Genomic DNA, 16,883 nt, shown 5'->3' with positions numbered 1-16,883 from the left:
ACACACCTTCACTAAACACTATTGTGTTGATGTGCAAGACAATCGGCAAGCTGCAGTAGGCCAAGCTGTCCTCAAAACTCTTTCAAACTACTGCAACAGATACAGGTGACCACCGCTAGGGGAGACACTGCTGCACAATCCATGCAAAGTGTAGAATGTGCAGCTCATATGCCTCGAACGGAAAATGCTACTTACCAGTATGCATCTGTTCTTGGCATGTAGAGCTGCAGATTTCTACACGCCCTCCCGCCTCCCCGGGATCTGGATCTGTTCCAGTTTTATCTTAATTAGATATACGCGCATGGACATCCTTTCTTTCTTTCAACTAACTCCATCATTTCCCATCATGGTGAAACACAATCTAAGGAAGGAGTCGATGCCCATGCGTACTATCGTCCAAGGGAGGAGTCACCTATCTTGTGACTACAAAGACTTCTTCCAAGACGACGACAACATGCAATCATCCGAGCCCAACACCAGGTGGCGATCTAATGCAAAGTGTAGACATCTGCAGCTTTACATGCCAAGAACAGATGCATACTGGTAAGTAGCATTTTCCTTTAGGGGTTCTAACTAGTAAAAGAGGTGTCAGATGGTGCAAGGAGGGGTAGAGAAGGAGAGAGTCTAGAAAGGGTTATTTTGGGGAACATAGTAGGGGAATGGGGTTTGGTATAATTGAGAGAGTGGGTGTAGAGGATATAATGATCGATGTATAGGGTGAGATATAGGGTAGTGCATTGGAAAGAGTAGTAGAAAGAAGTTTGAGATGAGTCAGAAAGTTGGGCTAGAAGGTATATTGAGAGAAGTATAGGCTGAGAAATAGGGTAGTGCATTGGAAATGGTAAATTAGAAGAAGGTGATAAATATATAGATCCATAAGTACCATAAGTTTGTGGATGTGGATGGTGTGGGTAATAAACAGCACCCACCACAGATAACGCTCTGTCCTGCCGCAACAGATTACATTCTTGTAGTTTTCAACTAAACATGTGGGACTTAGGGTTTTAAATCAACATATTGTTGCTGGGTAGACTTCCTTGCCAGTTTGAAATGAATGCACCCAACATTGCAGATGTAAATTTACATGACTTAACAAGAGGTGGATATATATATATATATATATATATATATATATATATATATATATATATATATATATATATATATATATATATATATATATATATATATATATATATATATATATATATATATATATATACTCACACACACACACACATTTGTTTGATTTGCAGTCACTTATTGAATTACTACATCCATAGCTTATGTCTGATAATGCATTGGGGAGGGAGGGTTTACATAGCGCAAACTTGGCCCGAAGAGATCGCTTTACATGAGCATCAGTTGCGTTGCACACACAATTTTGTTAGGCACTGGGAAATTAAGGTTTTTACCCAGAATCATAGGATGTGGAACATCCCTGCTGAGACTCTAACCCGGTTCCCCAGCTTCGAGGTCGACCGCTGTAGCTGGTAGGCCACATCCTCTGTATTGATTGTAACCCCCTTCCCCCCCCCACCGCCCCCCCCCCCCCCCCCCCCCACCCCCACCCCCGCATCACCCCCTGGCTGAATACCATTAGAAAAGGCTTGAACTTATATAATGCAATATGAGAAAGTGGAGTCACCTCAAACTTTGAAGAGGTTAGAATGGCTGTGGAGCCGATGAGCTGCAACTTCTCCCTCATGCTCACAGACACTGCCAAGAAGTGGTACACCATCTTCACAGCCAGGTACAGCGTCTCATGGTTGAGCTCAAAATTCTCCTCAACCTCCACATATGTATATATACACACACACACGCTCGCTCACTCTACACTACAAAATAAATTACAAATATGCAAAATCTGGTAGGTGGAAATATCTTTGACATCCTCACGTCATGTTACACCCATAGTGGTTTCTGAACCCTATAACCCCAATAAGTGGATGTTGCTATCAATAGGGCAGGTCTACTGGCTTTGTCACAGTGTCGCCACATCCATAAAATAAACCACTGAACTCAATGGGGACACTATCAAGGGTCACTACATCTATTAACCCATGATATCTACTTTTACTAAGCTGCTGCTGAAGCTCTAGGATCCACCAATAGAGTTTTTGCACTCTCAAGCCCATGTGCCAAGGCAGAGACCCGGGGAGAGATTTGAAAGGAGCAATAGCCTCTTCCAGGTACAAACACACTATCCCCGGTAGACAGAGTTTATTTATTTAAGCATGACTGAGGAGGTGGTGGCTACTCCATTTCTGCAGGCCCCAAGTTACTCTGAAGCAACCACTGGAGGTGCCCCCTGCTCCTCGTTGGGGAATCACAGAAAGTCAGTATGCAAATGTGAAGCCTTGCAAGAGCTTAGGGTGTGCTCCATGTCTACAGGCTTGAATGTTTGATTTGCCGCCTCGCATTGCCTTTTTTTTTGTTCCATGCAGTCCTCGTCCACACTTTTCATTTGTTCTTTAGGGTGCCTCGGTCCCACCCGGGAAATTCATGACCTTTTGAGGGTTGTTTAGGACTGCAGGGGTGGTAGAGGTGCCCAAGGCCCCTGTGGCCCCAGTGGACACTCTATATAACTTCCCTCACCAGCACCGGGAGCTTGCATCACTCTCTTGTTCACGCCTCAGGTGGAAGCCAGCAATGCTCATTTCGGCTCCCACCCGTAGGTGGGAGCAACTTGGGTCTTTCCTGGTCATGCGCAGGAGATAATGTGCTGGAGAGCCCTTCTACCCCACCCAGACAGGATATGGGGTGCATGCCTAACAGTTGCTGTTCTCTTCTGTCCCCAGGGTCAAAGGCCTGCTCGGGGCGGGAGTCCCACGTGCACCCCATCCTCAGGGAAATGTAATTTCTGCAGAAGAGTGCCACCAGGGGCATGTTCTTCAGAGCTCCTTTACTCTTAAAGAGTGTGTTTTGCGAGGACCATTGTTAGATGGGGTGTCTTTCACAGTCCCTCAGCCAGCAAGCAGGACACTCCAGACCGCAATCCCTAGGTACCATGCTTTGGCTGACTTGCAAGGCACCTGTATCAGCAGAGTTAATGGTAACCTTTCTGATGGGGTCACAGAGCTGCAGACCAGTTCACAGAAGTCCCTGGAGAGCCCTCCAGGATACTCCCAGCAGATGCATTCCATAAGCTATTCCACCGGGGACAGAAGGGGGCTTGCACCACTAGCATTGGAGAGACTTAATATCTTGGGGGTCAGCTGGAGTCAGAGTCCCTCAGTCCATCCGTCCATCCTTGCAGTGGCACCAGGTGCCTTCTGCCTGGGCATTCGTTCAGTGGGTAACCTAAGTAATTTAGTTCGGATTTCACCTGTAATTTCTAATACAGTTTAAGAAGCGCAGAACTTCAGTAACTACTATATATTTATCCTGTCAGTGCCTATTCTCATAAGGCCTAGCCCAGGTCAGTACCAAGCCCTGAATGGCCCCTTCTGCGTCGGGTTACCTGTGCACAGACACCAGACTGCGCAAGATGGTATTCTAACACAAGCACCCCATGCAAGCGCACTTGTTCACGTGACTACACAGACAGAGAAGAGTTGGAGGAGGGTGGACTTATGCCTTGATCCCGTCAAATAGATGCAGAGGTCTGTATTGGCAAACAAAACTTGATCAGGATAATACTATACTTTACATCCAATAATTGGAGCTTTTGGAGACTTTCACTTTTCAGAAGAAGACCTCTTACCTTAAACACAAACTGTGGAGCACATACATCGGTGCATATGAAAGAATTCTGTGTGAGCCCTGTAAAAATCCGAAAGAAGGACGAAATGCGTTGGCTACCCTTTGGAGAATAAAGGAATAAATATTTGTTAGAAAAAATTCCATCGTAGCGGTCTGCTTTTATACTTGTCCTGTGTCTCTGACTATACAAGCTAGAGTGTGCTGATCAAATTTTTGTATATTGCTGATGTGAATGTTATTTACAGTTAAGAAACTATGAGGTATTGTTTCTTTTGATCTTTGCATCAAAAGAAAACGATTTTCTGGGCTATAAATATGTGCGGTAACATATCCAAGACCTTCTGTAAATTGTTTACACACTTGTTCACGTGTAAGCAGCCCAGAGCTTCTTACCCAAGCTGTTTAGCAGCTGCCTTACCTTAAAAGACGAACACTGATGATTAGCACTCTGTCTATGTACTGTGAATGTCTCCATACATTAAAAGTAAACAGTAAAAGTCCAGCAAAAAATCTACGGGGATTGCATGGGCGGAACCCACCCTGCAGCATATATTTATTATATTGTGTTTCTGTAGTTTCTTTTGTTGATTATTTGTTGTCCTTACTCAATTTTATTGCTTCCCCCAAAAACTATAATGTACTATATAATTAGGTTTTTTTTGTACCACTGTTAACCATAGGATCATACATCTTTTGTTCTGCTGTAGAAATTGTTGCTTCATAAAGGTCTCCAAGAGCTTCGTAGTAGGCCTGGGCGAAGCACTACGCTACGCTCACCGAGTTTGCGAAGTTTGCGCAACTTCGCACTATGCGAGCTGCACGTAGCACAGTGCGAACACGCGTAGTGCAGCGTAGCGTAGTGCAGAGCTCATTTTTTGCTTGTTTGCGGTCCTGAACGTCATGTTCGCGACCGCGAGCAAGCAAAATGACATCCCGGCGTATTCTCAACGCGGGGAGGTAAGGTGTCCCATTGTGAGTGGTTGCGCATGCTCGCGACCGCTCTCAATGAGAAACTACCACTTCGCGTTGAGAAAGCTGCAGCTCGAGTAATAATCTACTCGAGCAGCAGATAACTACAGCTCGCACTTCAATGATTGCACAGTGCCGGATGCTTGTCCGCACTGTGCAATCATTGAAAACACTTCTTGCACAGTGCGAACATGCTACTACGCAGCTTGCGTAGTGCTACGTGAAGTTCGCGAAGTGCACTTCGCGTAGCTTCGCGTATCGCTACTTCGCGAACTACGCCCACCCTTACTTCCTAGCCCCTGTTCTCTGTATGTAAAGCCACTAAATAATGCAATAAAATAAGGGATGTTGACATTTTAAAGTATGGTGCAGTAGTGAAGCAAAACTAATTATGTAGTGAGACAAGTAACATAGGGTGAATAAATGAACAAATGACTGGTGCTAAAATGGCATATTTTTTCAATGAGGGTGATTTTCTGGCAGAGAAATTGAAATGTAACATGAATTTGTGTTTGTCAGAAAATGAAAGTGTGTCTTTTCCTAAAACAACACATCTTTAAAAAAAGAAGTATGTAAAGAGCTTTGGAGAGAGTCTGATCATGTTTGATGTATTTTTTTTTAACAGACATGTGAAGATCTACAGTACAACAAACTATAAAGTAGTACACAGCTTTGACTATGCAGCACCAGTCCTGAGTCTTGCGTTAGCAGTAAGTTCACTTAGCTTTTTATTCATTTATTTACTAAATGATTTGCAGCAAAATCGTATTTTTCTGCTGCAGGTAGTGTTGTGGCTTGCCAGTTCAGTCTAAGATGTTGGAGCTTTGTTTTTTTAATCTAAATGTTTTCAAACTCAGTGTTGGACACCAGGACAACCCAGTATTCCATGTGGGAGCTGAGTACTGAAAATCATTTTCAACATGGAAACATTCACAAAGTTTTAAGCCTCGCAAAACTAATATGTTGAAGCAACTGTAAGGTATGCGTTGAATGCTGGAAGACATGTATATATAAAAAAAAGTATTCCTACTTATATATTTTATATTTCCTTGGCTCAATCCTTCTCAATTAAAGAATTATGGTAGAGTTATATGGTGGAAAGGGAGAGTGTAGATGGCACAGTAATGCTGAGTGAGCGTATATTAAGAGAGCAATAGTAAATACATCTGATTCAAATTATTTCTTCCTACGCCTGTGGGACTTAATAATATTGAAATGTTGCCTCTTTTGTCACGAATTGGACGAGGTCATTCTCAAGACAAGGAGGGGCAGATATACTTGGAAAGGGCTTTCGTTTTAGAAAAGAGCACAGACCAACAATAATGGTTACATAATTGAAGCTTAGGCAAACCCAGTCAAAGAATAAATACCATGCGAGAATACGACATGTACAAACGCAAGATAGTTAACCAAATTTATACTTGCAAAGGCCACCTTGTTCTGAAATACCGAATATATGAGTGTCAAGTATGAAATTGAGGTAACTATATCATAGGAACTTGTACAGGAAGACTAATGTTGTGCAACATATTCAATAACAAATCCTTATGGATTAAAACACAAATACTGTTACAATACAATTAGAGAAAAACAGAAAAATGCCTAAATGTATTGTATTTTCTCTGGTTATGCAGACCCTATACAGTTACTAATGATTTATTTGCTGAATCAGATGCTGTTTACCAAAGGCTAATTGAATGAGGCTATCCAAAATGTCCTTACAGGAAGGCTAGTAAAGAGAACTTAGTTGTCCCCAAGAAAGAGCCTTTTTGCTCTCCAAGTTCGTGGCAACAGTGACACCAGAATAGTCTTTCAATCCCCTGAGTAACTCAATAAAACTAATTAACCTAAAACTCGGACATGTTATATCAATTACAAACCCATTCAAAATAAAAAAAATGCAATCAAAAGGAATTCAAATATCGGGGACGTTCTGGTGCTCACACATCACAATTGAACCAGCATCCAAAACAGTACTCTTGACATGGTGTCTGTCCCCTGTAATTGGCTATTACAATGGCTGACTACTGGAGCAACACAATTCCACCAGGCACCAAAAGTTCACGTAAAAGATCAAATGCCGCATGAAGTTTAGGCGGGTGAATAGAAGTTCCCCAGGAGAAAAAAATAGAGGAACATTTTTACAAATGAATTTCTAAAATATTGATACTGGTTTATTTCCCAAATGCGGCGTTGGGTATAAAAAGTACGATTCAGAAAAAGGGGTGGTGATGAACAGAGTGTCTGAATTAAGCAGACCACTCTTACCCAGTCCAAAGATCAGGGCTTGATCCATCACTGTTATTTATCTGACTGCACCATCCCAGCTCAGAACCTGGCTATATGCAAATCAGTCTGTTCCTGGCCCAGTGCATCATGGGAACAGGGCAGACTAAACTACCAAGCCAATTCTTCACCAGAAAGGAGACAAGCTACCGGGGACCGGTTTCTGGCATTTCAGCCGTCTTCGGCCCGGCTTGCTTGAATCCTGATGGTGCAGTGAGAAAGGGACTCATGTCTGAGTATACCCTGCCACACTTATAGTGGCCAAAAACGATTCAGAAAAAGTATGACATTTATTAAAGTTAACTTTTAAGAAAAGCTAAAAAAAAAAAACACAAACCTGGCAATGAGCCGCCACTATAGTCTGTTCTTCTCGGGACCTATGCCCAACTTTACCCAGCATACCGTACATTTGATATCATCGGACCTGCGGAAGATGACTCCTGCCGATAAACAAAGCACTGCGAGGCAGTGGTATACACTTGCGGGCGCCATGGGGACAGTTTTCACCTTCTCTTTAATGACACTCACCCTCGAGAGACGTCTTCTACGCAGTGTTTCTCCACACGCCTTGTGGCGTTGACCTAAACTTACAGCTGATCCACAAAAACATTCAAATATCTGCTTTTTAAAATTCATTAGTCGAGAAGACCTGGCATTACAAGTAAGATAAAATCCATTCAGTACCCCATTACAGGGGTCTGTGTCACACTCACCCCTAGTGTGTTCTGTGATCTTGCTAACTTGTTGTGTGCAAGGAAACAGAGTATAGTAAAAATGGTGTCCTCTGCGACAGCAAATTACACGCAGCAATAATTGGTGGGCGCCGTCACTTGCCAATGGCTTCCCTTTTCTTGAAGTGTCACTTTTCGCTGCACCTCAGAAATTCGGATAACAGTTACTCACGTCTCTGACAACAATATACATTCAGCCAGGAGCTCTACCCAAAAGACTAGCCTAAAGCAGTGTGACCATGTGACTTGAAGAAACTGTTCACAACCTCTTTCCTTCTTTCATTTAGTTGCTTCCCTGTGAAATAGATCCAAAAAAGAACAATCCAACGATTGGTGCGCGCGCCACAGCGAGACATGTGGTTTCAATTATCGCACCCGTATCTGTTTATGATAATTGAAACCACATGGCATTGTTGCGCGTAATTGACACCAATAGGCCATGAGCGGAGCAATGAGCCCGCCTTTGGCCAATTGCGTGCTATCTTTATTGCACACGCACAAGGGTAATTTTAAAACCCCCTACAAAATGTTTCGCTCTACGCGAGCAGTGCTGTGCACTGCAACGCTAGGCGCGAGACCTAAAAAGAGCTGCAAAAAATAACTGAAGCCTTGCTGTGGACTTTTTGGTGCCAAACCCTGCCTGCACCAGTCTAGGCAATCGTGAAGAAACTGGCTAGGCCTGCAACTGAACTACGAAGAACGCCGGTAAACTGCCAGCTTTACGCAAATTGCCAGCAATCTCCATTGGAGTAGAGGAGCTACTCGTCTGCAGGCACTAAAAGAGTAGAGATTGGTTTACCGTGCTTCCACCTCCCAGTCGTAGCGCACAGTAGCCACCCAGGAAGAGGCCACTGTGTTCCAGAAGGTCAGATCCATCTCCCCACCGAGTGAGAAGACGCCATGAAGAACCGAAGCCACCCAGCACCAATACCTGCGGCAACCCTTGCAGCAATCAAAGCCTGTTTGAGTCTAATCTAGACTCCAATGACCCAAGCAGCTATCAATAGTTGTTAGCACCGCAGAGACCCTCTTCCAGAGTGGCCCAGCTGTCCTGATTTGTGCACCCGCAACTGACGAGACCGACAAGCGCAAAGACCAGCGACTCACGAGACCAGCCGACCTAACCCCTCTGCACCTAGCGCCCCAGCCCGGGTTCTCGAGAACCAACTGTGCTGCCTTGCTCCCAGGACCCTTATGAACTGAGCCTCCCTTCTGGAGCTCCCGGACTTGTTCCTAAGTTCCCCTCTGCAGCCTGTTTGTAGGTGCCTCCCTCCCCCACCTTTACTTTGCTGCAGCGAGTAAGGCTATCAACCCGACCAGCACCTCTACACCAGCCCCCTACCACCTTAAGTCTTGAAGTGAGCCCCGGAAACCTTCCTGCTGAAGTTCTTGGTGTTAAAAATTCTATAGAAAGTTAATTTTTAGGTCTCGCCTATGCAGTGCACAAGCGCTGCATAGGAAACCTTTAGCCATCATTCAGCTCTTTTTGGAAGCACATACTCGTGTTTGTGGCGGCATACACCTTGCGGGCGCACGCAGGGGCGCGCCACGAGTATGTGCTTCCAAAAACAGCAGACTGCGCGTGCACCACTCCCAGGTTCACCTCCTGCTCTCTCGGGCGCGCACTCAGAACTTGCAAATGTGTGTCTCTCTCTCTCTCTCTCTCTCTCTCTCTCTCTCTCTCTCTCTCTCTCTCTCTCTCTCTCTCTCTCTCTCTCTCTCTCTCTCTCTTTTCTCCCTCTCCCCCTCTCTCGCTTTTTTTCTTGGGCAGTGCATACCTTAACTCTTTCCACCCAATGCGTTGTCTTTTCTGCTAGTTTTATTTAAAACTCTTTCCACCCAATGCATTGCCTTTTCTGCTGCTTTTTTTGGCTTTCTGCAGGCACACTTCCTCCACTTTAAATAAACTTTTGTTTACCTACCGCCACACTCACGGCCTCGGGCGCTCTATTCCGTCTTTCCTAGTTTTTCTCTGCCAGCTCTCCTAACTCATGCCCCCTCACCTTTCCCCGCCCCTCCCATTTTTTACAACACTGAGACAATTCAAAACGGCAGCTGGGAGGAGGCACCAACCTTGCTTTCACCCATGGCGCTCTCCGTGCAAATGCTGGCTCTGACTGTAGGTACATACACTTGTTAGTCGCACAGTGTGACCGAACAGATTGTGCATCTGCGGCTGTACCGCTGCTGTAAAAGTGCGCACGATCACACACTGCGTCTGCACCTCTCTCTACCGTGCATCCCTGTAGACAGTCCGGTCCCAGCGCAGGTAACAGTCTTTACCACAACTGTTTGTAGCTTTCGGACACACTGTGCCCGAGCTCCTGCTCTTTACACAGATTAGCCACGTGTTTTCTTGCTGACCAGTTTGTTCCGTTTTTCGTTTGTTCGTGCCATCTGGTCTGTGTTTGTGTTGTACTTCGTCAGAGATCGTGACATTATTAAAGTAAAGAGAAGTGAGAAGTCATCCCGCAGTGTCCATCCCGCATTTTCTTTAACCTCCATTCTGAATATTACTGTTCTTTTCCCATTCAAGTTACTGCGGGTTGGGCTACTTTTAATCGTAAAGCCAAGTTTGCTTTCAAATAGTTACATTTATTTAAGCTATTGCTTTTTTGTTCATCTTGGGGGTTTTGGGTAGAATCAAAGTAGGTGCAGACAACCTTATTACAATAATAACAAATGCCGTATTCAGTTTGTCCTTATTACATAGAAATCCATAAATCACTGTGAAGGTCTCTCACTGTCCATGTTGTCCAGTACAGCGGAGGGATATCCACTGAGGTCTAAGCTTTGGAGAGGATTTCTGACCTTATGTGACCTGCAGCTCTCTTGCTACCTACAGTATTTCATAGGCGGCAACCCCGTGGCACACGCTGCTTGGCTGTCTGCCAAACACAGGTGTCCATGCACTCTACTGACGGTGGGGTTAAAACCCACCCTATCACTCATGTAGCATTCTGAAATGGCTGTTTTCCAGATCCCATCCAGCTCCCTACGCTGATCAAAACTCAAACCTGATTACTGGAACTACACTGACAAGTTCACTTTGAGGTGTTGTTCCTCTGAGATTCTCACCCCAAACTCGGTCTGAGCTACACCGGGCCTCTACATTCAAAGATGTCCTTAAATGAACACGCTGCTTGGCTGTCTGCCAAACACAGGGGTCCATGCACTCCACTGACGGTGGGGTTAAAAACTCACCCACATCACTCCTGTAGAACTCTGAAATGACTGTTTGCCAGACCCCATCCAGCTCCCTACGCTCATCAAGACTCAAGCCTGTTTACCACACTGACAAGTTCTCTTCGCGGTGTTGTTCCTCTGAGATTCTCACCCCAAACTCGGTCTGAGCTACACCGGGCCTCTAAATTCAAAGATGTCCTTAAAACTAAACTCCACGCTTTCTGTCTGAATTCAGGATAATCTTCCCCATCAGCTACTTGGTTCCCAAATGTACACCAACACCTGATACTGCACCTCAAAACCAACCCTGCGTTGAATGACCATTACTCAAGGCAACCATTGTGACTTTGTACTGTGAAACGGTTTGTGCAAGATTCACTAACGTACATCAAAGCTACAGCAATGTAAGATTCCCCAACACAGCAGCAGCAGTGCACTGATCCGCAAAACAGAGGACCGATAAAGGACAAGAGGCAGGTGCTTCGGTGCAGAGCACTGCCTCTCCCTCACCTCACCTCGCCCTTGCTGTGTTACACCAACACAACTCAAGTACAAACACGCATTTATATAGCCAATAGGTCTCGCCTTTGGGACCTTATAAGTGTTTAGCCATGCAACAGTTGATGTTGTTGCGCAAGGATATTCTACTGCATAACTAAATACTTATAAGGTCCCAAAGGCGAGACCTATTGGCTATGCCAGTGCTTGTTGTAAATTGGTCTTGAGTGTTCTCCTGAGTGCCTGTCTCATTTATTGACTCTGTGTGCACAAATGCTTATCACTACCCTCTTATAAACCTAAACTGCTTCCTCACACTGACACAAAAAGACCATTTGTTATTATTAATTTAAGCCATATAAGCCAATAAGGGTCATGTGGACTTTCTACATTGTGTAGCTCATTTTGATACACTAAGTAAAATAAAAAAACGGCTTCCTACAGTGCAATTTCGGAAAACCATCATATAATACATCAGAGCATGTCTAGATCATTTGGAAATCGAGGAAAACTAGGATCTAACAAAACCAGACTACCATTAATTGTGTTGCCCTTTGAAAAGAAATCCAAAACAAACTCACTGACGGCACCCACCATTTATTGCTGATGTACCCTAATGATGTCGGAGCATGTCTAGAGAATTCAGAATCCAAGTAAAGCCAGGATCCACTGTAGCAAGGCCATTTGATCTGCTACCATAAATTATGTTATAAGTGAACTCCAAACCAAGCTCACAATGCTGAATTTATCTTCATAGCACAATACTCCACGGCCTTGATCTCCTATTAGGAAACGCTCACAGACATTCAAGGCCACAGTCTGCTGAGGAAAAGTCTAAAAATACACCTACGTAATTCCTTCTGCCACCCTTCCATGTCAACCGTAAGTTATCAGCATTTATCTGTCACCACTGTTTTCTTTATACTGCCTCTACTGCAGCCTAGCAACAGGAGGTAGAAACATGTAATTAAAACTTTCACTAGGAACCTTTGCTACGGTGTGTTATATTCTTAAGTAAACTCCTTTGCAGATGCTGTTTTACCATGTTATTTAGTTTGATTCCTGAAAATGGCCAGTTGGCTACTGTAAACTGTAAAAGATTAAAGATAATGGATCTCCCTAACATGTTGCTTCCTGTTTGTTATAGCCGGAGGATGAAATGATTGTTGTTGGTCAGACAAATAGTGTATTGAACATCAAATATCGAAAGCATGAGGAGAAAAATGAAAGAGTTCCCAAAGGAAAGCGGCGACGGCCAGCGTACAGAATCTTTGTAAAAGGGAAAGACTACATGCCAAAACAGGTAAATACCAGTGAAAGAACAGCGGAGACCTAAAGTAATAACTTAAAAACATGAGACTGAACTTCATAGTACATGCATCATTAGCAATACTTAAATGTCTAACTTTACAGAATTCTAAATTGTAACCTATTGGTCTCAAATATATATCATAAATACCTGACTTGAAGACTGATGCATGTGTTCCTATAGTATGTTTCTACCAGATGAAATGATAAATTCGAATTGTTCAAGCAAGTGGATGCTACAGTTTTTTCACATTCCAGTCAGCCTCTGCCCAGAATACATTTATTTCCTAAGGCAGAGTGTCAAAACCACTTTGAACTGTCCCTCAATGTGCTCTGGTTTACACAGTCTTAAAAATACAAACTCCACTTGCTAGGGTCCTCAAAAACTTTGAGCTGGCCTCAAACTCTGGTTCTTACTACAATCGATCTACTGCTCACTACAAGCCATTGCACATAATATGCTGCCTGTCTTTCAGGAACATATAACACAGTGCCACCTTAAGATGTCCTTTTGTCATGCCTGCTTTCTGCTTGCAGAGTTGTACCTCAGAAGACACACTATCCAGCACAGCATACACGTCTTTGCAGGCCTTGCTTGCGGCATCAATCACACGCTCAGTCCCTTTGAACTTCTATTTGGGCATCCAGTAAGGGGTCCAATGTGCCCTAAGGAAGGCTGGGAGAGACCTCTCAAAGGGCCTAAACAAGACATTGTGGATTATGTACTAGGCCTTCTTTCAAGGATGGCAGAGTACATGGTAAAGCACCCAAAAACCCTGAGGACGTCCAAGAGCTCCAGAAGCATTGGTATGACCAAATGGCTGCACTGGTGCAGTTCCAACCAGGGCAGAAGGTAAGGGTTTTGGAGCCTGTGGCACTTAGAGCCCTCCAGAGCAAGTGGAATGGTCACTACCCTATCCCTGAGAGGAAAGGTAAGTTCACCTACTTGGTTGACCTAGGCACTCACAGTGACATCCATGTAATTTGCTTGAAGCCTTTCTATGACAAGGCTGATGTGGTTGTACTGAAGGTCACTGATGAGGATCAGGAAGCAGAGAGTGAACTACTCCCTGATCTCCTCTCCTGCAGCCCAAAAGATAGGTCAGTAGATGGAATTGTCTTCTCAGACACCCTCCCTGCCCAACAGCAAGCTGACTGCAGACAAGTCCTGGAGCAGTCAGCTGGGCTCTTCTCCATAACCCCTCGTCAGACTACTTGGTATACCCATGATGTGGACACTGGAGACAATACACCTGTCAAAAACGTAATATACAGATAGTCTGATCAAGTTTAGGAGAGCACCAGAGCTGTAGTCATCAAGATGCTGGAATTGGGGGTCATTGAAGTCTGTGAGAGGAGCATGATCACGCTGTCGACTGTAATGGCAACACAGCAGTAAAGCTTCGGCACCGGCAGCCCTTACAGCCATTCATCGTGATCCTGCTTGTCGGACAGCAGAGATGCCGCTCTCCTATCTCTGCCTCGGATGACTCCTGTCCGCAGCAGTCCTATCGAATTGGCATAGCACGGTGACCAGAGGACAGGTGGAGTCCGCCTTGACATGCCTCAGAGGCCCTGCAGTAACAGGGGCTGCGGGTTGGACTGAGGCTACCAAGCCTTGCGGGAGCCCTCCATCCACACCCCCTCCTTGGCGTTGGCCCCCTCACCTACTCCTGCGTTCTGCCTGGGAGCCCTCGCGGCCTGACGCCCTGTGTTGCCGCGGCTCCCTCTGCTCACACTTTGCCGCAGTGCTGGGGTACCCCGGAAGTAACCTGTGCAGGCTGCTGAGGCCTTTGCTGGAGCGGTATCGCGGAGTCTGTGGCCCGGTTTGCCTTGGTGGCCTGGTTCCTTTCATTACTTTGCCTTTACCTGCCTTGATCTATTGACTGCCAAGATCCTCCTCTATTTGCGAGGGCACTGACTGTGTGGCGGGCTACTGCCTGTAAGTACAAGGACCCCCACCCCGCCACCCCCGAACCCTTTTTGTGGCCTTCCTCCTGCCTCTTGGTCCCATTACTCCGGTTGCAGTGTTCCAGTGGGCTGCTGGGGATGCTTCCCTTCACTATCCGGCTGTGCCCTCTGACTTGACTCCAACTCTGACGGTTGGCTCCTAGCGCTGTGCCCACCTACCAACAATCCAGCTGTTCTGCTGCTCTTGAGGTTGTGCTTGCAGCCTGCTGACCCCCTCAGCGTGTATTGCCTCTGTGGGGCTGTAGTGGACCTGATCCTCTTCATGTTGGCCTCCTCCACGGCAGTTAATACTTACAAACAGCCCTACCTGCCTCTCCCCACGTGGCACTCTGTGTGGTTCGGGTACAATTTGGATCTATCCATGCCACTGGTATGGCTTCGCCTTCGATGCCTGCATTGCTCCCTCCACGTGTGAGACACCCACAACCCTTGCTATCAAACTCACTGTTGCACACCTTGCAGACTGTTCATCATTGGTCGTGGGGACCCTAAACAACCCTAATTCACCTTCTGACCGCGCCAAGGCAACCGGGAGGTCTGACTCCCTTTTTAATGCAGATGATGGACATGACACATCTCAGCTCACTGATCCGAAGGGGCATTCTTCTGTCATCATGGCTGAGGTCCGGGTGGATTTCCCCTCCAGCGACACCCACTTTGACACCCAGGCTGCAACGCTGGACCATATGCAGGAACGCTTGGAAAGCCTGGAATGCCATGGCATCCGTCTTGACAAGGCAGAGAAACCGGTTTCTGGTCTGGAGGATGGCACGACTTCCATGAATCGACGACTTGAAAAGATGGAACGGCTCCTGAAGGCAGTGTCGATTTAAAAACGAGGACCTCGAGGTGCGATCACGCAGGAACAATATTCGCATGCTGGGCCTTGCTGAATACACAGGCTTGTGGCACCAGACCACTTTGTGGAGAAACTGTCCACTGACTTATTTGGCGCCCAACATTTCACCCATACATTTGTGGTAGATAGGGCCCATAGATCGCTGGGTAACCCCAGGACTTCACCGCTTCCCATTGTAGCTCACTTACTCTAGTACAGGGACCAGGACACTGTCCTTCGGTTGGCGCGTTAACAAAGCACATTGCAGTTTTAGGGTGCCACAGCCTCCGTCTACCCGGACTTCACACTTGCCGTGCATGAGTTACGACGAAAGTTCAACAATGCGAAGGCACTGATCCAAAAACATGGAACTTTAAATATGGCATGTTGTATCCAGCAAGGTTCCCAGTAGTTGTTGACAGCAAGGCCCGATTATTTTGACTCTCCTACAGATTTCCTGGCTTTCTGCAAACAACTGGTCCACCAATAAACCCTCATCAACCCGTACCACCCTACAGCGATCACCTCCGGATCTCCTCATCTCTGCTTGTGCGGAACACTTCCCACTGGACTGATGTGCTCCTAGTCTTCTCTACAAGCATTGTCATCTCCCTTTTCTTGTGACCACTGGCTGCCTGTTTCATTCTTAATCTGCCATATATGCATCTCAAAACAACCTTTTGCCTTTGTGACCCTATGGCTATGTACTCTGAACGGATCTGGTTCTTCACTTAGGGCTTAGTTTGCTGCAGTGTTGCCCGCTCCCCTTGAAATACTCAATGATTCACATGCTGGGTTTTTTGCTTGTCTGCTGGGTTTCATTGGGATTTGCTAGGATCTCCTGCCTACTGTGGTGGGAGTGTTTTTTAAGTGTGTATTGTTTCTTGTTCTTTCTTTTGTTTTTGTAGTTTGTTGGATGTGACCACCCATTGCCTCACACACACATGTGACCAGACTTGCATGACTGCTCCTTTCACCTTACTACTTGGGGTAGGAAACAGGTAGCGGAATTCATGTGTATGAGGTGGAATATTCACAGCCAGAATAATGCGCAGAAGGGCAAAGGGGTACAATTATAATTTCTTAGACGTGGTGTGAACATTGCCTTTTTATAAGAGACACGACTCCCTCCGCAATAATCCTCTAAGTTTGTGACATCCTGGGGGGGTCCCATAGATCTTTTGACAGCTATAGCATGTACTTGTGAGAAAGTGCCCTCTTTCTGCATGGTTGCCCCCACTTTTTGCTGAACTGCTGATATGCTTTGACTGAGTGTGCCCTGGGCTCCTGCCAATCAGATACCCAGGGCCTGTTCTTTTCCTAACACTGAATTGAAAGCTAAACCCAATTGTCATCTCTGTCCACAGGTCAGCCCCAGGTAAATTGTACCA

General features: G+C 45.6%; 1 protein-coding gene across 3 annotated transcripts in view; it reads left to right on the top strand.

Moving 5' to 3' along the window:
* UTP15 (UTP15 small subunit processome component) overlaps positions 1–16,883 on the top strand; it is a 226,069-nt gene that overhangs the window by 118,441 nt on the left and 90,745 nt on the right. For all 3 annotated transcript variants that reach the window (XM_086960791.1, XM_086960792.1, XM_086960790.1), the window contains exons 8-9: positions 5,300–5,384; positions 12,523–12,678. In XM_086960791.1, the coding sequence (XP_086816917.1) occupies positions 5,300–5,384; positions 12,523–12,678 (241 nt within the window). The remainder of the gene's footprint in view (positions 1–5,299; positions 5,385–12,522; positions 12,679–16,883) is intronic.

Source organism: Lissotriton vulgaris, chromosome 3_1 (genome assembly GCF_964263255.1).
Source record: "Lissotriton vulgaris chromosome 3_1, aLisVul1.2, whole genome shotgun sequence".
NCBI lineage: Eukaryota > Metazoa > Chordata > Amphibia > Caudata > Salamandridae > Lissotriton > Lissotriton vulgaris.
The sequence above is the reverse complement of the archived record's forward strand: the minus strand, read 5'-3'. Positions and strand labels throughout refer to the sequence as shown.